The sequence below is a fragment of the Chiroxiphia lanceolata genome, unplaced genomic scaffold, assembly GCF_009829145.1.
Source record: "Chiroxiphia lanceolata isolate bChiLan1 unplaced genomic scaffold, bChiLan1.pri scaffold_65_arrow_ctg1, whole genome shotgun sequence".
Classification (NCBI taxonomy): domain Eukaryota; kingdom Metazoa; phylum Chordata; class Aves; order Passeriformes; family Pipridae; genus Chiroxiphia; species Chiroxiphia lanceolata.
The window spans coordinates 71,374-92,755 of NW_022476530.1; the positions used below are offsets into that span (position 1 = coordinate 71,374).

Consider the following 21,382-nt stretch of genomic DNA (forward strand, 5'->3'; position numbering starts at 1 on the left):
AAGAGGAGAAGGGGGTGGGTGAAGACCAGGGTGAGGAGGAGGAAGGCTGGTCTTGGGGTCATTGAAAACAGGACAAAGAGGAGGGAAGAAAAGGATGAGAGGGGTTGGAGTCCTTCTGAGCACAAGGTGAGGAAGAGGAGGTTGAGGAAGGAAGGTCTGGGGATCCCAAGGAGGAAGAGGACAAGGAGGATGAGGGTTTTGGGGTCCATGGGAGCACAAGGGGAGGAAGAGGAGGAGGAGGAAAAAGGCTGGTGTTGACAGTCACTGTGAGCATGAGGATGAGGAAGGGAGGAAGACAAGGAGGATGAAGGGCTTGGGGGCCTTGTGAGCACGAGAGGAGGAGGAGAAGGAGGAAGGTTTTGGGGTCCACGTAGGCACAAGGGGAGGATGAAGAGGAGGAAGGCGAGGGACTCGAAGGGAGGGAAGCGCCGCGCCCGTAATCGCTGAGGAGGGGCCGGGAAAGCCCGAGCCGGGCCCGGGGGTCGGAGCGTTAAAGGACGGAAAGTTCGGGGAGCGGGAGGCGGGGCCCGGGGCGGGCGTTGGGGGCGTGTTCATGCAAACGAGACACCACACCCTCGCTCGAAGGGCACGATGGGAGCGTTATTTTCGGGGGATCTCGGGTTTTTTGGGAGTCGGTGCGAGCGGAGCGCGGGCGGGAGGTGCGGGATGAGCGCGGCGGGAGCGCGGTCGGGGCTGGGGAAGGTCGTGAGGGCCGCGCGGGAGTGCCCGTGAGGTCGGAGACGGGCGGTGCGGGCCCGGGGGGGGCCGTGGAAGAGTGTCTGTTATCGCTTCTCGGCCTTTTGGCTAAGATCAAGTGTAGTATCTGTTCTTATCAGTTTAATATCTGATACGTCCTCGATGAGAGGACTTTATATTAAACGGATTTTTGGGCGCGGGAGTTGGACCCGGAGCTTGCTCCCTCCGCTCCGCGCATCGTCCCGGTATTGCAGTGCCTCCGGGAACGGTGCACCCCTACCCGGGATCTTTAATTGGTTAAAAACAGACTAAAGGGTGGTAACGCTGAGTATTACCCCTGTATTCTCTATGTGTTTTTCCTGTTTTTCTCCCGATCTGTCTCAGGCTCCCCCTGAGGTCCCGCTGAGGCGCCGCTGCCGCTCGGGCCTTCCCGCCGCCCCCCCCCACTCCCCCTCACGCGGCGATGCAAAATGGCGGCACCTTCGCCGCGCTGTTGCTGCGGGTCCTTGGTCGAAAATTTCGCAACTTTTCGCCTAAACTGCGTGTATTTCCGGAAAAGTGTTAGATATTGTTGACGTTTAAAGGAAACTGTGAGGAGAGCGTGGTAAAATTTTATTAAATAAATCTGTGAGGGTAGTGAGGAGCCGCGGGGGGGCGCGCGCGTTTCCTCAGGGAAATACGTCGCTGTCGCCCTTTCAGCGCCTCTTCCGCGGCCGCTCCCGATCGAAAACTAAACACATTTGATATATTTGATATATTTAATATATTTTTTAACGTTTTCCCGTCACTTTCCCCCAGCCACCGTCCTTCTCCCTCCCTCCCCCCCCCTTTCGGGGCACCGAAACAAAATGGCGTCGGGCGGGAAACCGGCCGAGGGGAGCTCTGCGCGCCCTGCCGCGACCAATCAGCCCGCGGCTTCCCCACGTCGCCGGGCAGAACCAGATTTCCGGACCAATCAGAAAATCCGATTTTCAAAGCGGGGGGGGGGCGAGGCGACACTCGCGGCGACCGTTGCGCACGTAGGTGGGGCTGGGGAGGGGGGGAGCGGGAAGAAGGGGGGGAAAGAAATGGGAAGTGCGCAGGCGCAGGAGGGGTTTTCGCGGGGTTTCGGCGGCGCGCGCAGGCTCGCGGCGGGTTTGCGCGTGCGCAGCGTCCGCGCGGCGCGCGCGCGGAGCGGGCGGGAAGGAGGAGGGAGGAGGAGGAAGGAGGAGGAAGGGGGGGGCGGCGCAGGCGCAGCTGAGGCGGCGGCGGCGGCGGCGGCGGGACGGGCCCGGCGATCGCTCCGCGCTCCGTCCGCGCCCCCCTCGGGGCCTCTTCCCCCCCCTCCCCTCCTTCACTCCCCTCACAAACAACCGAGCGCCTCGTCCTCCCCCCCTCGAAGCTCCCCGCGGGCTCCGCCTCTTCCTTCCCTCCCTCCCTCTCCCCGTCCCCGCCCCGCGCGGCCTCCCCTGAAGGCCCGGCCCGGCCTCGCGCTCCGGCCTCCGCGCCGCCGCTTCAGCGCGCCCGCGGCTTCCGCTTCCCCCCCTCCCTCCTCCCTCACCCCCTCCCTCCCCTTTTCCCCCCCCCTTTCCCTTCCCCTCACGCCGGACCCGCCATGGACGTGAAGCGGCTGAAGGTGACCGAGCTGCGGGCCGAGCTGGGCCGGCGCGGGCTGGACGCCCGCGGGCTGAAGGTGGAGCTGGCGCAGCGGCTGCAGGAGGCCCTGGACGCCGAGATGTTGGCGGCGGGGCCTGAGGAAGGCGGCGGCGGAGGAGGAGGAGGAGGAGGGGGAGGCCCGGCCGCCGCGCCCGGGGCCTGCGGAGGAGGAGGAGGAGCGGGAGAAGCGGGGCCGGCGGGAGGCCCGGCCGGGCGGCACCACCACGGAGGGGAGGAGGAGGAGGAGGAGGAGGAAGAGGAGGAGGAGGAGGAAGAAGAGGAGGAGGAGGACGAGGAAGCGCTGCTGGCCGACGAGGACGAGGCGGCCGCCGCGGCCCCCGAGGCGGCCCCGGCCCAGTCCGGCCCCCCCGGGGAGGAGGAGGAGGAGGAGGAGGAGGAGGAAGAGGAGGCGGCCCCGGCCGAGCCCGCGGGCCCGGAGCCGCCGCAGCTGCAGCCGCCACAGGAGGAACCGGCGGCCGAGGCCGAGCCCGGAGCGACCGAGGGAGGAGGAGGAGAAGGAGGCGGCGGCGTGAACGGGGCCGAGCGGCCGCCGGAAGAGGCGCCCAGCGGGGACGAGGCGGCCGCGGCCGAGGCCAAGGAGGAGGGAGCGCAGGCGGGTGAGCGGCGGGGAGACCCCCGGGAGGGACGTTCACAACCTGGGAGGGACCTTATGATCCCCCGGAGGGACCCCACAGGATCGGGAGTGGACCCCCGGGAGAGACCCCCACAGCCTGGGTTGCACTTCCTGACCCCCGGGAGGGGCATCCCCAACCTGGGAGGGACCTTATGATCCCCCGGAGGAACCCCCCAGGATCGAGAATGGGGCCTGGGAGGGATCCCCCTAAGCAAGGATGGACCTTACGACCCCCATAAAGGAGCCCCCGACCCTCGAGAGGGACTCCCCGAACCGGGAGTGGACCCCCGGGAGGGACCCCTCGAACCGGCAGTGGACCCCCGGGAGGGACCCCCCCCAACCTGGGTTGCACTTCCTGACCCCTGGGAGGGACTCCCCAAACCACAGATGGACCCCCCCGAACCGGGACGGACCCCCAGGAGGGACCCCTCGATCTGGGAATGGACCCCCGGAGGGTCCCCCCCCAACCTGGGATGGACTTTAGGACCCCTGGGAGGGAACCCCCGACCCCCCCGAACCGGGAGGGACCCCCTGAGCCGGGGGAGGGGCTCCAGAAGGGACCCCCCCAAAGCAGGGATGGACCCCCAGGAGGGATCTCTCCAACCCGGAATGACCCCCAGACCCCCGGGAGAGACCCCCCCAACCTGGAGAGGGACCCCCAGACCCTGGGAGGGACCCCCAGAACCGGGAATGGACCCCGGGGAGGGACCCCCAGACTCCCCAAAAGGGACCTTCTGACCCCCCCTAAAACGGAGGGACCCCGGGACCCCTCCCCCATCCCTGTATCCCGGGATTATCCCGGTGTTATCCCACCCTGCCCAATCCAGGGACCCCCCCAAAACACCCCCGGACCCCCTCCCCCACCCCCAAATCCCCCCAAGCCCCCCTCACCCCATAAAACCCCCATTTCCCCCTAAAATCCCAATCCCGGAGCTCCCAAAATTCCCCCATTCCCGAGTTTTGGGGGGGGGGCGGGTCCAGAGTGGGGTCGTTGCCCTTCCCTTCCTCCTCTTCCAAAGATTTTGGGGGCTTTATTCCATCTGGGAAGCCAAAAATCCTGGGATTCAAGGCCACTTCCTGCTTCCCGGAGCTGGGCTGGGAACAGGGAATGAGTTTCCCTTTGGAGATGCTCTTTAAGGGGGGGGGGGGAAATCGGGATTTTAGGAAAAAGAAGTGGGAAAAAGTTGAGCTTGGAGTGTTTTGGAGTGGGGAAAATGAAGGGATTCCAAGTGGTTTTGCTCCCGGTGGTCGGGATCGGGATTGGGAAGCGTCGGAGCCGAGAGCGGGAAGCGGCAGCGTCGGGAATTCGGCCGGAGCAGGGGGGGGGAAAATCCTGGGATTTTTGGGGGGAAAATCCTGGATTTGGAGGGGGGAAAAGTTGGTGTTCCGGGGTAAAAAGAAAAAATTTGGTTTGGGGGAAAAGATCCCGGGATTTATGGGGAAATATCCTGGTTTTGGGGGGAGAAAAGAGTCTGGATTTGGGATAAGAAATTCCGGTTTGGAGGAAAAGATCCCGGTTTGGAGAGAAAAAGTTTTGGGTTTTTGGGGAATAATCCTGAATTTTGGGGGGGGGGGGGGGAATCCTGGGCAAAGTTGGTGGTTTGGGGGGAAAATTCCTATTTTTATTGGGAAAAATCCTGGTTTTTGAGGGGGAAAGATCCCAGTTTTGGAGGGAAGAAATCCTGGTTTTGGAGGCAGGTCCTGGTTTGGGAGGAAAGTGTTGGTTTCTTTGGGAATAATCCTGATTTTTTTGGGGGGGGGGACATCCTGTTTTTTTGGGAAAAGTCTTGGGATTTGTGGGGAAATATCTTGGTTTGGGGGGAAAAAAGATCCTGGTTTTTGGGGGGGGATTTTGGAGGGAAAAATCCCGATTTTAGGGAGAAAGATCCTGGATTTGGGGGGAAAAGTTGGTGTTTAGGAGGAAGGAATTCTGGTTTGAGGGAAAGATCCTGGGTTTTTTGGGGAGAAATCCTGTTTTTTGGGAAAAGTCCTGGGATTTGTAGGGAAATATCCTGGGTTTGGGGGGGGGAAATCATGATTTTGGAGGGAAAAATCCTGGTTTTTGGGAAAAGCTCCTGACTTTGGAAGGATTTGTGGTGATGGCAGAGCAGGATTTTCTTGGGAATGAAGAGGAACCATCCCCAGAATCTTCCCAAATTATGATTTTTAGGGGATAAAATCCTTATGAGCTGAAAAATCTCCATTAAGGGGCTTTGGAAAAGCGCAAAAACTCGGATTTCATGGAATCGTTTCCAAGTTTCAACGATTTTTTTGGGCCTTTTTTGGGTCAGAGAACCTGAAACTTGGGAAGTTTTGTGGTTTCCTTGGATTTCCTTGTGGGATTTAATCAGTTTTTTGGCCCAGGTTTCCCAGTTATTCATTAAACCGACGGACGTTGATCCCGAGTTTTTCCTCCTCCGTGAAAATCCCGCTGGAATTTTTCCCTGCTTGGAATTTTTTAAGAGGTTTTGGGGGGTTCTTTTTCGCCCCTTCCCACATTCCCAGTGGGAATCGTTGCTTCCCAGGGTTCCAATCCGACCGTAAATCCCATTTCCAGAGGGTTTGGGATGTGTCTGATCCCGAGGGATTCGGGTAACGGGATGTTTGGAGCATCACTTTGGGGAAAAAACCAGGATAAAAAGTTGGGAAAAGCCGTTAAAATCCAGGGTTTTCGTGGAAAATTTTCACTTAAACAATTTATTAAGGAAAATAACGGGAATTTGATCCAGGGTAATGAGGCATTTGGAGCAGAGTTTGGAAAAAAAAACGGGATTCAAGTTGGAAAAACCCATTTAAATCCCTGATTTTCACGGAATATCTTCGTTTAACTCGTTTTTTTCACGAGTTAAATGGAATTTAAATGGGGTTAAAGGTGGGAAGAACCATTAAAATCCTGGATTTTCATGGGCTGTTTCACTTCATTAATTTTTTTAAGGAAACAGTTGGAATTTTCTCCTCCCTAACGGGGCCTTTGGAGCCTCAGTTTGGAATTTAGGTGGGATTGAAGTTGGGAAAAGCCACTAAACCCCCTGATTTTCATGGAATGGCCTCGTTTAACTCGTTTTTTAAGGGAACAGTTGGAATTTCATTCAGCCTGATGGGGCATCTGGGGTGTCATCTTGGAAAAAAAATGGGATTAAAGTTGGGAAAAGCCATTGAAATCCCTGATTTTCACAGAATATCTTCATTTAACTCCTTTTTTAAGGAAACAATTGGAATTTTATCCAGGGTTGCAGGACATTGGGAGCATCGTTTTGCTAAAAAATTGGATTTAAAGTTGGGAAAAGCCTTTGAAATCCCTGATTTCCATGGAATATTTCACCTAATTCATTTCTTAACAAGTTCAATGGAAACTAAAGCTGGATAAATCCTTGATTTCCGTGGAATAATTTCACTTAATTCCTTCATTAATGAGTTAAATGGAAACTAGAGGGGGTTAAAGCCAAGCAAATCCCTGATTTCCATGGAATATTTCATCTAATTCATTTATTACTGAGTTAAATGGAAGCTAAAGCTGGATAAATCCCTGATTTCCATGGAATAGTTTCACTTAATTCCTTTATTAATGAGTTCAATGGAAACTGGAGGGGGTTAAAGCCAAGCAAATCCCTGATTTCCATGGAATATTTCACCTAATTCATTTATTAATGAGTTCAATGGAAACTGAAGCTGGATAAATCCCTGATTTCCATGGAATATTTCACCTAATTCATTTATTAATGAGTTCAATGGAAACCAAAACTGGATAAATCCCTGATTTCCATGGAATATTTCACCTAATTCATTTCCTAACGAGTTCAATGGAAACTAAAGATGGATAAATCCCTGATTTCCATGGAATATTTCACTTAATTCATTTATTAATGAGTTAAATGGAAACTGGAGGGGGTTAAAGCCAAGCAAATCACTGATTTCCATGGAATGTTTCACCTAATTCCTTTCCTAACGAGTTCAATGGAAACCAAAGCTGGATAAATCCCTGATTTCCGTGGAATAATTTCACTTAATTCCTTTATTAATGAGTTCAATGGAAACCAAAGCTGGACAAATCCCTGATTTCCGTGGAATATTTCACCTAATTCCTTTCCTAACGAGCTCAGTGGAAACCAGAGCTGGACAAATCCCTGATTTCCGTGGAATGTTTCACTTTTTGAAGCCCAAACCCTTGGAATCCCCCCCCCGACGGGGCCGTTTCTGCCTCTCCCCGGCTCCGTGAAACCCCCGCCCGGCGCCGTTTTTCCGCCGCCGGATTTTTCCGCCTCTCCCCGTTTGGTTTTTTTTTTCCGGGGGGACGACGGCAGGTTGTTTTATTTTTGGGGGGGCTGTGTTTTCCCAGGGGATGAGGAGGACAGGTCCCAGGCCGCCGGCTCCGAGGCCGAGCGGAGGGGCCTCAAACGGCAGCGGGACGAGAAGGACGAGCACGGCCGCGCCTACTACGAGTTCCGGGAGGAGGCCTACAACAGCCGGTGAGCCCGGAATTCCCAACCTCTCCCAGGGATCCCGGGAGACCCCCCCGGGGCGCGGGAGAGCCCTGCCGAGGGGGAGGCACCGGGATGGCAGAGCTGGGATTGCTCCGGAGCTCCCTGGAAATGGGGATCCCCCTGGAAGTGGGGGGGAAGGGGGAAGTGGAGCTCCCTCGGAGCAGGGAGAGGGACTTGGGGAAGATCCCTGAATCCCCCTGGGATAGCCCCTGGAGCAGCTCCCTGAATCCGCCCCCACAGCTTGGGATACCCCTGGAATAGTCCCTGGAGCTCCCTCAGAGCAGGGAGAGGGACTTGGAGAAGATCCCTGAATCCCCCTGGGATAACCCCTGGAGCAGCTCCATGAATCCCCCCCCCAATTTGGGATACCCCTGGAATAGCCCCTGGAACTCCCTCAGAGTGGGGGAGGCACTTGGAGATCCCTGAATCCCCCAGAGTTTGGAATCCCCCTGGAATAGCCCCTGGAGCTCCCTCAGAGCCAGGAGAGGGACTTGGAGAAGATCCCTGAATCCCCCTGGAATAGCCCCTGGAGCAGCTCCCTGAATCCGCCCCCATACTTGGGATACCCCTGGAATGGTCCCTGGAATAGTCCCTGGAACTCCCTCAGAGCCAGGGAGGCACTTGGAGAAGATCCCTGAATCCCCCTGGAATAGGCCCTGGAGCAGCTCCCTGAATCCCCCCCCCACGCTTGGGATACCCCTGGAATAGTCCCTGGAGCCCCCTCAGAGCCAGGGAGCCACTTGGAGAAGATCCCTGGATGCCCCCTGAGCTTGGGATACCCCTGGAATAGCCCCTGGAACCCCCCCAGAGCTGAGGGATCATCCCGGAGCCCCCAGTTCCCCTGGAGCTGGACCCCCCCCAGATCCAGGAATCTCCCTGGATTTGGGGATCCTGTGGAACCCCTGGGACCAGGAATTTCCCTGGAGCCCCCAGTTCCCCTGGAGCTGGACCCCCCCCAGATCCAGGAATCTCCCTGGATTTGGGGATCCTGTGGAACCCCTGGGACCAGGAATTTCCCTGGAGCCCCCAGTTCCCCTGGAGCTGGACCCCCCCCAGATCCAGGAATCTCCCTGGATTTGGGGATCCTGTGGAACCCCTGGGACCAGGAATTTCCCTGGAGCCCCCAGTTCCCCTGGAGCTGGACCCCCCCCCAGATCCAGGAATCTCCCTGGATTTGGGGATCCTGTGGAACCCCTGGGACCAGGAATTCCCCTGGAGCCCCCAGTTCCTCTGGAGCCCCTGGAGATGAGGATCCCTCTGGAGCAGCTCCCTGAATCCCCCTGGAATAGCCCCTGGAGCCCCTCAGAGCCGAGGGATCATCCCAGAGCTCCCCGATTCCTCTGGAGCCGGGAATCCCCCCGGATCCCCCCCCCCCAATCCCACCATTCCCATTCCCACAGATCCAAGTCTCCGCCGCCGCCCGAGGAGGAGCCTCGTGAGGGGGAAGAGGACGAGACCCTCGTCATCCTCGACACCTGTACGGGAACGTTGGGAATTCCGGGAATTCCCTCGGGGATTTGGGGCCTCCTGGGGGGGGGACTCGAGGTGGTTTTGGGGCCATTTGAGGAGTTTTAGGGGCATTTCTGAGGAATTTGAGGCATTTTAGGGGCGATTTGAGGTGGGTTTGGGGAGGAATTGAAGCATTTTGGGGTCAGTTTAAGGTGTGGTTTTGGGACGAATTGAAGCATTTTGGGGTCTATTTAAAGTGGATTTTGGGGACAAATTGAAGCATTTCGAGGTCTATTTAAGGTGGGGGTTTGGGACAAATTGGAGCATTTTGGAGTTGATTTAAGGTGGGTTTTGGGGCGAATTGAAGCATTTTGGGGTCAGTTTAAGGTGGCTTTTGGGGAGGAATTGAAGCATTTCGAGGTCTATTTGAGGTGGGTTTTGGGAGGAATTGAAGCATTTTGGGGTCTATTTAAGGTGGATTTGGGGAAGAATTGAAGCTTTTTGGGGTCAGTTTAAGGTGGATTTTGGGGAGGAATTGAAGCATTTCGAGGTCAATTTGAGGTGGATTTTGGGGCAAATTGAAGCATTTTGGGGTCAGTTTAAAGTGGATTTTGGGACAAATTGAAGCATTTTGGGGCTCAATTTGAGGTGGATTTTGGGGCAAATTGAAGCATTTTGGGGTCTATTTAAGGTGGGTTTGGGGAAGAATTGAAACATTTTTGGGTCTATTTAAAGTGGATTTTGGGGAGGAATTGAAGCATTTCGAGGTCTATTTGAGGTGGATTTTGGGGAGGAATTGAAGCATTTTAAGGTCTATTTAAGGGGTTTGGGGCGAATTGAAGCATTTTGGGGTCTATTTAAGGTGGGGTTTGGGACAAATTGAAGCATTTCGAGGTCTATTTGAGATGGGTTTTGGGAGGAATTGAAGCATTTTGGGGTCTATTTAAGGTGGGTTTTGGGACAAATTGAAGTATTTTGGGGTCTATTTAAGGTGGGTTTGGGGAAGAATTGAAGCATTTTGGGGTCTATTTAAAGTGGATTTGGGGGAGGAATTGAAGCATTTCGAGGTCTATTTGAGATGGGTTTTGGGAGGAATTGAAGCATTTTGAGGTCTATTTAAGGTGGGGTTTGGGACAAATTGAAACATTTTGGGGCTCAATTTGAGGTGGATTTTGGGGCAAATTGAAGCATTTTGGGGTCTATTTAAGGTGGGTTTTGGGGCAAATTGAAGCATTTTGGGCTCGATTTGAGGCGGGTTTTTAGGAGGAATTTTGGGATCAACTCGTGGTGGATTTGGGAGTGGATTTGCCCCGTTTTGGGACGACTTTGGTCATTTTTGTGCCCCCCCCAGACACGTCGGACCTGCAGTTCCGCGCCAGCCGGGACCGTTACGGGGGGCAGCCGCTGTTCCCAGAGAAATTCCCGGGACTTTGGGCCGGCGCCCGCAGCACCCACGGGGTCACCAAGGGCCGGGTCTGCTTCGAGGCCAAGGTGGGCACCGGGACCCCAAACTGGGGGGGAAAAGGGGGAAAAGGAGCCTTGGGAAGGGGCAGGAGGGAGGTCGAACCTGGGATTGGGGGAGGGAGGGGAGCCCTGGGGTGAATTTGGGGGGGGGGGGGGTGAGGGGTTTGGGAGGGGGTTTGGGTGGGTTTGGGGCTGTTTTGGGAGGGTTTGAGGGGTGGTTGGGTGGGTTTGGAGGTGGTTTGGGTGGGTTTGGGGGTGGTTTGAGTGGGGTTTCGGAGTTTTGGGTGGGTTGGGGGCTGTTTTAGGAGGGTTTGAGGGGTGGTTGGGTGGGTTTGGGGGTGGTTTGGGAGGGTTTGAGGGGGTTCAGGTGGGTTTAGGGCTGTTTGGGGAGGGTTTGGGGGTGGTTTAAGTGGGGTTTGGGAGTTTTGGGTGGGTTGGGGGCTGTTTTGGGAGGGTTTGAGGGGTGGTTGGGTGGGTTTGGGGGTGGTTTGGGTGGGTTTGGGGGTGGTTTGGGAGGGTTTGAGGGGTGGTTGGGTGGGTTTGGGGCTGTTTTGGGAGGGTTTGGGTGGTTTTGGGGCTGTTTTGGGAGGGTTTGAGGGGGTTTGGGTGGATTTAGGGCTGTTTTGGGAGGGTTTGAGGGGGGGTTGGGGTGGGTTTGGGGGTGGTTTGGACTGGTTTTGGGGGGGGTTGGGTGAGTTTAGTGCAGTTTTGGGAGGGTTTGAGGGGGGTTTGGGTGGATTTAGGGCTGTTTTGTGGGGGGTTGAGGGGGGTTTGGGTGGGTTTGGGGGTGGTTTGAGGGGGGTTGGGGGATTTGGGGTGAGTTTGGGCACGTTCTGGGTGGGTTTAGAGGAGTTTTGGGGCAGTTTGGGGGGGGTTCTGGGTGGGTTCGAGGGATTCTGGGGGGGCTTAGTGCCCTTTTGGGTAGGTTTTAGGGCATTTGGGGGCTTTTTAAGGCCAATTCCCTCCTTTTTCCCATCCAATTCCCGGCTGATCCCGGTTTTCCTCCCTCAGGTGACGCAGTACCTGCCCCTCAAGGAGGGCAGCCCCGAGGTGCCCCTTTTCCGTGTGGGTTGGTCCGTGGATTTCTCCCACTCCCAGCTGGGTAAAAAAAAAAAACAACCAAAAACCAAAACAACCCTTTTCCATCCCCAAAATCCCCCTGGAATTCCGGGACCCCTCCCGACGTTCCGGTTTCACGGGGGTTTTCTCCCATTGCAGGGGAGGACGAGTTTTCCTACGGATACGACGGGCGGGGGCTGAAGGTGGAAAATGGGCAGTTTGAGGAATTTGGGGAGAGCTTTGGGGAGAACGACGTCATCGGCTGCTTTGCGGTGAGGAAAGGAGGGAAATCCGGGAAAATCCGGGGAAAAACGGCCGGAAAGGGGCGGGGAAGGGTCTGGGAAAATTGGGGGGATCTGGAGAAAATTCGAGGGGAAATTTAGAAAAATTAGGGGGAAAGAAGGGGAAGGATTTAGGAAAATGGGGGGAAATATTGGGAGAAAATGGGGGGGGGGAAATCTGGGGAAAATGAGGAACAGTTGGGGAAAATGGGGGGGAACATCTGGAAAAAATAAGGGAAAGGGGGGAGGGAGAGAAATCCAGAAAGATGGAAATCAATCCAGAAATGTTGGTGGGATATTATGGAAAAAATTGGGGGAAATCAAGGGAAAAATACAGGGGGAGAAAAAGGGGGAAAATTTAGAAAAATGAGGAGAAATATCCGGAAAAAATGGGGAACAATTTGGGAAAAGGGGGAAAAAAATTCAAGGGGAACAATTCAGAAAAATAGGGGGAAAAGTCTGGGGGAAAACAGGAACAATTTGGAAAAATGGGGGGAAAAAATCAAGGGGAGCAATTCAGAAAAACAGAGGGAGAAATCATGGAAAAAACAGGAACAATTTGGAAAAATCAAGGGGAGCAATTCAGAAAAACAGGGAGAAATCATGGCAAAAACAGGAACAATTTGGAAAAATCAAGGGGAGCAATTCAGAAAAACAGGAACAATTTGGAAAAATCAAGGGGAGCAATTTAGAAAAAGAGAGGGAGAAATCATGGAAAAACAGGAACAATTTGGAAAAATCAAGGGGAACAATTCAGAAAAACAGAGGGAGAAATCATGGGAAAAACAGGAACAATTTGGGAAAATCAAGGGGAGCAATTCAGAAAAACAGGAACAATTTAGAAAAATCAAGGGGAACAATTCAGAAAAACAGGAACACTTTGGAAAAATCAAGGGGAACAATTCAGAAAAACAGAGGGAGAAATCATGGCAAAAACAGGAACAATTTGGAAAAAAGGAGGAAAACCATCTGGAAAAAAAGAAGCGTGGGGGGCAGATCCGGAAAAACTGGGGGGAAATTGGGGAAAATTGGGGAAAAACGAGGAAACAACCCGGCAAAGCTGCTCTGGGTTGGGGGGTGGGGTGGGGTGGTTGATTTTGGGAGCGCAGCGAAATCGGGATTTTGGGCTTTCCCAGGATTTCGAGGGCTCCGAGGAGGTGGTGGAGCTGTCGTTCTCCAAGAACGGGCAGGGGCTGGGCCCGGCCTTCCGCGTTGCCAAGGATTCCCTGGCGGAGCGGGCGCTGCTGCCCCACGTCCTCTGCAAGGGCTGCGCCGTCGAGCTCAACTTCGGCCAGCGCGAGGAGCCCTTCGCAGCCCTTCCCGAGGGATTCGTCTTCATCCACGCCCTGCCCGCCCAGGAGCGCGTCCGCACCCCCCTGCCCCCCCGCAGCACCGAGGAGTGCGAGGTGAGCGCCGGGAATGCGCTGGGAATGCGTTGGGAATGCGTTGGGAATGCTGAGCAGGTGGATCGTGGGAAGCGCCGGGCCGGCCGCTGATCCCCCCGGCGCCCCTGGGAATGGTGGCTCTGGAGCCACTGGGAATGGTGGCTCTGCTCCTTCTGGATCCACTGGGAATGGTGGCTCTGCTCCTTCTGGAGCTGCTGGGAATGGTGGCTCTGGAGCCACTGGGAATGGTGGCTCTGGAGCCACGGGGAATGGTGGCTCTGGAGCCACTGGGAATGGTGACTCTGGAGCCACGGGGAATGGTGGCTCTGGAGCCACTGGGAATGGTGACTCTGGAGCCACTGGGAATGCTGGCTCTGCTGCCTGTGGAGCTGCTGGGAATGGTGGCTCTGGAGCCACTGGAGCCACTGGGAACGATGGTTCTGGAGCCACTGGGAATGGTGGCTCTGGAGCCACTGGGAATGGTGGTTCTGGAGCCACTGGGAATGGTGGCTTTGGAGCCACTGGGAATGGTGGCTTTGGAGCCACTGGGAATGGTGGCTCTGCTCCCTCTGGAGCTGCTGGGAATGATGGTTCTGGAGCCACTGGGAATGGTGGATCTGGAACCACTGGGAATGGTGGTTCTGGAGCCACTGGGAATGGTGGCTTTGGATCCACTGGGAATGGTGGTTCTGGAACCACTGGGAATCTGGTCATCTGGGAATAGTGGCTCTGCTCCCTCTGGAGCTGCCGGGAATGCTGGTTCTGTTCCCTCTGGAGCCACTGGGAATGGTCGTTCTCCTCCTTCTGGAGGTGCTGGGAATGGTGGCTCTGTTCCCTCTGGAGCCACTGGGAATCTGGTCATCTGGGAATAGTGGCTCTGCTGCCTCTGGAGCTGCTGGGAATCTTAGTGTTCATCTGGGAATGCTGGTTTTGCTCATTCTGGAGCCACTGGGAATGCTGGCTCTGTTCCTTCTGGAGCAGCTGGGAATAGTGGCTCTGGATCTACTGGGAATGCTGGCTCTGCTCCCTCTGGAGCTGCTGGGAATGCTGGAGCCATTCCCTCCTCTCAGATTTGGGAATCCCAGTGTTGATCCACTGGGAATACCGGCAGCACTCCCATCCCTTGGGATCTGCTGGGAGTGGAATTTCAGCATTGCTCCGTCTCCCTGGGTCCTCTGGGAATGCTGGTGCTGCTCCCCCTGGATCCCCTGGGAATGCCGTCACCATTCCCCTCTTCCCACCTGATCCCGCTTTTCCTCCTCCCCCGTATCCAGGTGCTGCTCATGGTGGGGCTGCCGGGCTCCGGGAAGACCCAGTGGGCTCAGAAACATTCCCAGGAAAACCGGGAGAAGCGCTACAACATCCTGGGAACAGAGGCCGTCCTGCACCAGCTGCGGGTGAGCACCGGGAATTCCGGGAATGCCGACGGTGTTCCCTGGAGTCGGGAGGGGAAGCAGGGATTGGGGATGGGGGGGGGGGTTGGGGGAGGTTCAGAGGGAATTTGGGGGAGTTTGAGGGAAGTTTAGAGGGAATTTGAGGGGGGAATTGGGAATTTGGGGGAGTTTGAGGGAAGTTCAGAGGGGATTTGGAGAGTTTGAGGGGGGAATTGGGAATTTGGGGGAGTTTGAGGAAAGTTTGGAGGGGATTTGAGGGGGGAATTGGGAATTTGGGGGAATTTGAAGAAGGTTTAGAGGGAATTTGGGGGAGTTTGAGGGAAGTTTAGAGGGAATTTGAGGAATTCGAGGGGTGACTTGGGAATTTGGGGGAGCTTGAGGGAAGTTTAGAGGGGATTTGGGGAATTTGAGGGGGGAATTGGGAATTTGGAGGAGTTTGAGGGAATTTGAGGAATTTGATGGGGGAATTTGGGGGAGTTTGAGGGAGGTTTAGAGGGAATTTGAGGGGGGAATTGGGAATTTGGGGGAGTTTGAGGGAGGTTTAGAGGGGATTTGGGGAATTCGAGGGGGGAATTGGGAATTTGGGGGAGTTTGAGGGAAGTTTAGAGGGGATTTGAGGAATCTGAGGGGTGACTTGGGAATTTGGGGGAGTTTGAGGGAAGTTTAGAGGGGATTTGGGGAATTGAGGGGGGAATTGGGAATTTGGGGGAGTTTGAGGGAATTTGAGGAATTTGATGGGGGAATTTGGGGGAGTTTGAGGGAGGTTTAGAGGGAATTTGAGGAATTTGAGGGGGGAATTGGGAATTTGGGGGAGTTTGAGGGGAAGTTTAGAGGGGATTTGAGGAACTTGGGGGGGGGGAATTGGAAATCTGGGAGTCACTGAGGGAGGTCAAGTGGGATTTGGGGGCAGTTTGGGAGGACTTTGAGGGAGGTTTAGGGGGGATTTTTGGGGTGGTTTGAGGGCGCGGAGGCTCCTCCCGCTCATTCCCGCTTTTCCCACGGTTTTCCAGACGAGGGGTCCGGACGTGGAAGAGCTGGATGCCAAGAGCAGAGACCTGCTGACTCAGCAGGCAGCCCAGTGCCTTAGCAAGCTGGTCCAGATCGCTCCCCGCTCCAAGCGGAACTTCATCCTCGACCAGGTATCCCGGGAAAACCTCCCCCCCCCCTTCTGGGAACTCGGGATCGCCTCCTCCGCCTCATCCCGGCGCTCCCGATCCCAAATTCCCGCCGTTCTCCCTCCCCAGTGCAACGTGTACAACTCGGGGCAGCGCCGGAAGCTCTTGGCCTTCAAGGGCTTCTCCAGGAAAGTCGTGGTGATCGTCCCGACGGAGGAGGACTGGAAAAAGCGGCTGGAGCTGCGGAAGGAGGCGGAAGGGGAGGACGTTCCCGAGTCGGTGATGCTGGAAATGAAAGGTGGGAAACAAGGGGGGGGGGGAGGAAAACCTGGAGTTTTCCCGTCGTTTCGGGGGCGGAACGCCGGGAAGCGGCGGCGGCTGACGGAGGGAATCGTTGCCGTCATTCCCGATGCAGCGAATTATTCCCTGCCGGAAAAGAACGATTACCTGGATGAGGTGGTTTACGGGGAGCTGGGCAAGGAGGAGGCGCAGCCCTTGGTGTCCCGGTACAAGGAAGAGGCCCGGAAGCTGCTCCCGCCCTCCGAGAAACGGGCGAACCGGCGCAACAACCGCAACAAGCGCAACCGGCAGAACCGCAACCGCGGCCAGGGATACGGTGAGGGGGGAGATGGGATAACGGGATACAGGGATACGGGGAGGGGGGAGATGGGATAACGGGATACAGGGATACGGTGAGGGGGGAGATGGGATAACGGGATACAGGGATACGGGGAGGGGGGAGATGGGATAACGGGATACAGGGATAATGGAATGGGGGGAGATGGGATAACGGGATACAGGGATACGGGGAGGGGGGAGATGGGATAACGGGATACAGGGATACGGGGAGGGGGGAGATGGGATAACGGGATACAGGGATAACGGGATACAGGAATAACGGGATACAGGGATAATGGGATATGGGGAGGGGATACAGGGATACGGTGAGGGGGGAGATGGGATAACGGGATACAGGGATAACAGGATATGGGGAGGGGATACAGGATTAACGGGATACAGGGATACGGGGATGTGGGAAAATGGGATAACGGGATACAGGGATAAGGGGAGGGGGAAAATGGGATAACGGGATACAGGGATAAGGGGAGGGGGAAAATGGGATAACGGGATACAGGGATATGGGGAGGGGATACAGGGATAATGGGATACAGGGATATGGGGGGGGGGGAAATGGGATAACGGGACACGGGGATACAGGGATATGGGGAGGGGGAAAATGGGATAATGGGATACAGGGATAACAGCATACAGGGATATGGGGAGGGGATACAGGGATAACGGGATACAGGGAGGGGAAAAACGGGATAATGGGATACAGGGAAGGGAAACAGGATATGGGGATACAGGGATATGGTGAGGGGATACAGGGATAACGGGATACGGGGAGGGGAAACAGGGATACAGACACATGGGGATATGGTGAGGGGAAAATGGGATAATGGGATACGGGGATGTGGGGATATGGTGAGGGGATACAGGGATACGGTGAGGGGAAAAAACAGGATAATGGGACACGGGGAGGGAAAATGGGATACAGGAATATGGGGAGGGGATACCAGGATGCGGGGATATGGGGATACAGGGAGGGAAAATCGGGATATGGGGATACGGTGAAGGGAGAATGGGATACAGGGATGCGGTGAGGGGATACAGGGATACGGGGATACAGTGAAGGGAGAATGGGATCCAGGGATGCAGTGAGGGGAAAATGGGATACAGGGATACGGTGAGGGGAAAATGGGATGTGGGGATACGGTGAAGGGAGAATGGGATCCAGGGATGCAGTGAGGGGAAAATGGGATCCAGGGATGCAGTGAGGGGAAAATGGGATAGGGGGGTATGGTGAAGGGAGAATGGGATGTGGGGATATGGTGAAGGGAGAATGGGATCCAGGGGTCCGAGGATACAGTGAGGGGAAAACGGGATGCAGGAATACAGGGAGGGGATGGATACGGGGATCCCAGGACACAGGGAGGGGCTGGATGTGGGGATCCGGGGCCGTGGGGAGGGCCCCGGGTGTTCGGGGCTTCCCAAATCCCGGCTCTGATCCGGCTGCTCCCGTTTTTTCCCGGCAGTCGGGGGCCAGCGCCGGGGCTACGACAACCGCGTGTACGGGCAGCAGCAGTACTGGGGACAGCCCGGCAACCGCGGGGTGAGCACCACGGCCCCAGAAATTCCTGCTTCCTGAACAATTCCTGACCCATTCCTGACCCATTCCTGTCCCATTCCTGATCCATTCCTGCTTCCTGACCCCTTCCTGACCCATTCCTGCCCCATTCCTGCTTCCTGCCCCATTCCTGCCCCATTCCTGCTTCCTGACCCATTCCTGCCCCATTCCTGCTTCCTGCCCCATTCCTGCCCCATTCCTGCTTCCTGCCCCATTCCTGCCCCATTCCTGCTTCCTGAACAATTCCTGCCCCATTCCTGCTTCCTGACCCCTTCCTGCCCCATTCCTGATCCATTCCTGCTTCCTGTCCCATTCCTGACCCATTCCTGCCCCATTCCTGCTTCCTGACCCATTCCTGCCCCATTCCTGCTTCCTGACCCATTCCTGACCCATTCCTGCTTCCTGACTCCTTCCTGACCCATTCCTGCTTCCTGAACAGTTCCTGACCCGCTTCTGACCCATTCCTGCTTCCTGAACAATTCCTGATCCATTCCTGCTTCCTGCCCCATTCCTGATCCATTCCTGACCCATTCCTGCTTCCTGACACATTCCTGCTTCCTGCCCCATTCCTGATCCATTCCTGCTTCCTGAACAGTTCCTGACCCATTCCTGCTTCCTGTCCCATTCCTGACCCATTCCTGCTTCCTGCCCCATTCCTGCCCCATTCCTGCTTCCTGCCCCGTTCCTGCCCCATTCCTGCTTCCTGTCCCATTCCTGACCCATTCCTGCTTCCTGCCCCGTTCCTGCCCCATTCCTGCTTCCTGCCCCGTTCCTGCCCCATTCCTGCTTCCTGCCCCATTCCTGCCCCATTCCTGCTTCCTGAACAATTCCTGTTTCCCTTTTCCTGCCTCCTCCCCTCCTGCTTCCCACCCACTTCCCCCCCGTTCCTGCCCACTCCCCTCCCCTTCCCAAACCTTCCCTTCCTTCTTTATAAACTGCTCCATCCTGATGGAAATGGGTTCATACTGGTCTGTACTGGTCTGTACTGGTCTGTACTGCTCCGTACTGGTCTGTACTGCTCCGTACTGGTCTGTACTGGTCTGTACTGGTCTGTACTGGTCTGTACTGGTCCGTACTGGTCCGTACTGGTCTGTACTGGTCTGTACTGGTCTGTACTGGTCCGTACTGGTCTGTACTGGTCTGTACTGCTCCGTACTGGTCTGTACTGGTCCGTACTGGTCCGTACTGGTCCTTACTGGTCCGTGCCCCCCCCAGGGGTACCGGAACTTCTACGACCGTTACCGGGGTTACGACGATCGGTTCTACGGCCGCGACTACAACTACGACAGATACCGGGACTACTACCGGCAGTACAACCGCGAGGTAACCGGGAATGCTGGGAATACTGGGAGTACTGGGAATACTGGGAATACTGGGAATGAGGGGCACTACCGGCAGTACAACCGCGAGGTAACCGGGAACGCTGGGAATACTGGGAGTACTGGGAATACTGGGAATACTGGGAATGAGGGGCACTACCGGCAGTACAACCGCGAGGTAACCGGGAACGCTGGGAATACTGGGAGTACTGGGAATACTGGGAATACTGGGAATGAGGGGCACTACCGGCAGTACAACCGCGAGGTAACCGGGAACGCTGGGAATGAGGGGAACACCAGGAATGGGGGGAACACTGGGAATGGGGTACAGGGCTCACATTCCAGGGTGTTCCCACTGGGAATCTGGGATGGAATTGGGTGGAATTGAGCAGGAAGTAACAACATTCCAGGGTGTTCCTGGAGAAATCCGGGATGGAACTGGGGGAATGGCACAGGGAGGGGGTGGGGGCTCGGTGGCAGGTCCCAGTAGGTCCCAGTTTAACCAGTAACCCCCCTCCCAGCAACAGGTTTACTACTGGTTATACAACCAGGAAGTAACAACATTCCAGGGTGTTCCTGTTTGGGAATCTGGGATGGGACTGGGGGAATGGGACAGGGAAGGGGCTCCGTGGCAGGTCCCAGTAGGTCCCAGTTTAACCAGTAACCCCCGTCTCTCTCCCCTCCCAGTGGCAGAACTACTACCAGGACAGAGACCGGTACTACAGGAACTACTACGGCTACCAGGGGTACCGGTGAACCCCGGCCCGCGGGCGGCACTTCCCAAACACTTCCGAGGAAATCCGGGAATGAGGGGGGGGGGGGAGGGCGGGAGGGACCTGGGAACCGTGGGGGGAGGGGGGGTGGTGGTGTGGGTTTGGGGAGGGAGGGGCAGGAAAAAAAAAAATCCTGGGAATCGGGGTGGGAGGGGGAAGAGAGAGAGAGAGAGGGGGAAGGGGGAAAAACGGGAACCAAAAACAACAAAAAAAAAAAAAACCAAGCAAACAAACTAAAAAAAAAACCCCCAAAAAAAATCACCCAAAAAAAAAATAAAAAAAAAAAACAACGAAAACTGTAAATTTTTCCTTTTTTTTTTTTTTTTTTTTTTTAAAAAGTTTGTTGAGAAAGAATTTTGTTGTAATTGTGTAAAAAAAAAAATAACGAAAAAAACCAACACCCCAACCCCACCCCCCCAAGGGAAAAATTCCCACCTTTCAGCGGCGGGGAGGGGGGGGGAGGGGAAGGGAAGGGAGACTTCCCGAAATTCCCAGCCCTCCCATGCAGTGGGGGAGGGGCGGGAAGAGCCGGATTTGGGGGGAAAAAACGGGGGGGAAAAAAAGGGCAAAAATAACCTGAATTTTCCTCTGATTTTTTTTTTTCCTTCCAGGTGAAGGTTTTTTTTGGGGGGGGGGAGGAGGGGGAGGAAAAGGAGGGGAGGGGAGATTTTGGGATGAAAAGAGGGAAATGGAGCAGGAAATTCCCCCAAATCCCCCCTTCCCTGGTTTTTCCTTCCCCTCCCCCCCCCCCCATCATTAAATTTCCCTGGAAAAGTTGGAATCGTTTTTTGGGGGGATTTTTGAAGGATTTGGAGGAGTTTTGGGGGGGGTTGGAGGGAAAGGGGAGGTTGGGCCCTTCCCAGGGGGGGTCCTAATTAATGGGGGCTCTTAATTAGTGTTAATGAGAGGCCCTTCGTTAATTAATGAAGGGACCTTTAAATTAGTGTTAATGGGGGGCCCTTTGTTAATTAATGGGGACCCTTAATTAGTGTTAATAAGGGCCCTTCATTAATTAGTGGGGGGCTTTAATTAGTGTTAATGGGGGGACCCTCATTAATTAATTAACTGGAATGCCTTTGTTAATTAATGGGGACCTTTAATTAGTGTTAATAAGGGCCCTTCATTAATTAGTGGGGGGCTTTCATTAGTGTTAATAAGGGACCTTTCATTAATGGGGCTCTTCGTTAATTAAGGTCCTTTGTTAGTGTTAATGAGGGGCCCTTCAGTAATAAATGGGGTCCGTTAATTAGGAACCCCATTAAATAATGCGGGGTCTTCATTAACATTAATTAGGGACCCTTCATTAATAGTTCATTAGCATTAATGGAGTCCCCCAATGGGGTTCCATCATTAAAAAGGGGCCCCTAATTAGTGTTAATGAGGGACTGCTCGTTAACTGGGGCTTTTCATTAATGGGGGGCCCTTCATTAATTAATGGCCTTTCATTAATGGGGACCCTTAATTAATGGGGCTCTTCATTAATGGGGGCCTTCATTAATGGGACCATTA

General features: G+C 55.2%; 1 protein-coding gene and 1 non-coding gene across 2 annotated transcripts; both read left to right on the forward strand.

Moving 5' to 3' along the window:
• The first annotated feature begins 784 nt into the window (after window positions 1–784).
• On the forward strand, window positions 785–975 carry LOC116781810. Its single transcript, XR_004354986.1, has one exon. It is a non-coding gene; the product is annotated as a U2 spliceosomal RNA (small nuclear RNA).
• A 1,195-nt stretch (window positions 976–2,170) lies between these two features.
• HNRNPUL2 (heterogeneous nuclear ribonucleoprotein U like 2) lies at window positions 2,171–19,937 on the forward strand. The gene is made up of 14 exons (XM_032677534.1): window positions 2,171–2,948; window positions 7,302–7,431; window positions 8,847–8,923; window positions 10,247–10,386; window positions 11,371–11,461; window positions 11,578–11,690; window positions 12,836–13,105; window positions 14,359–14,481; window positions 15,489–15,617; window positions 15,723–15,891; window positions 16,009–16,209; window positions 17,690–17,766; window positions 18,997–19,104; window positions 19,788–19,937. Exons 1-14 carry the CDS (start codon window positions 2,291–2,293, stop codon window positions 19,854–19,856), a joined length of 2,355 nt encoding a protein of 784 aa, XP_032533425.1. The 5' UTR covers window positions 2,171–2,290; the 3' UTR covers window positions 19,857–19,937.
• Window positions 19,938–21,382: the final 1,445 nt, after the last annotated feature.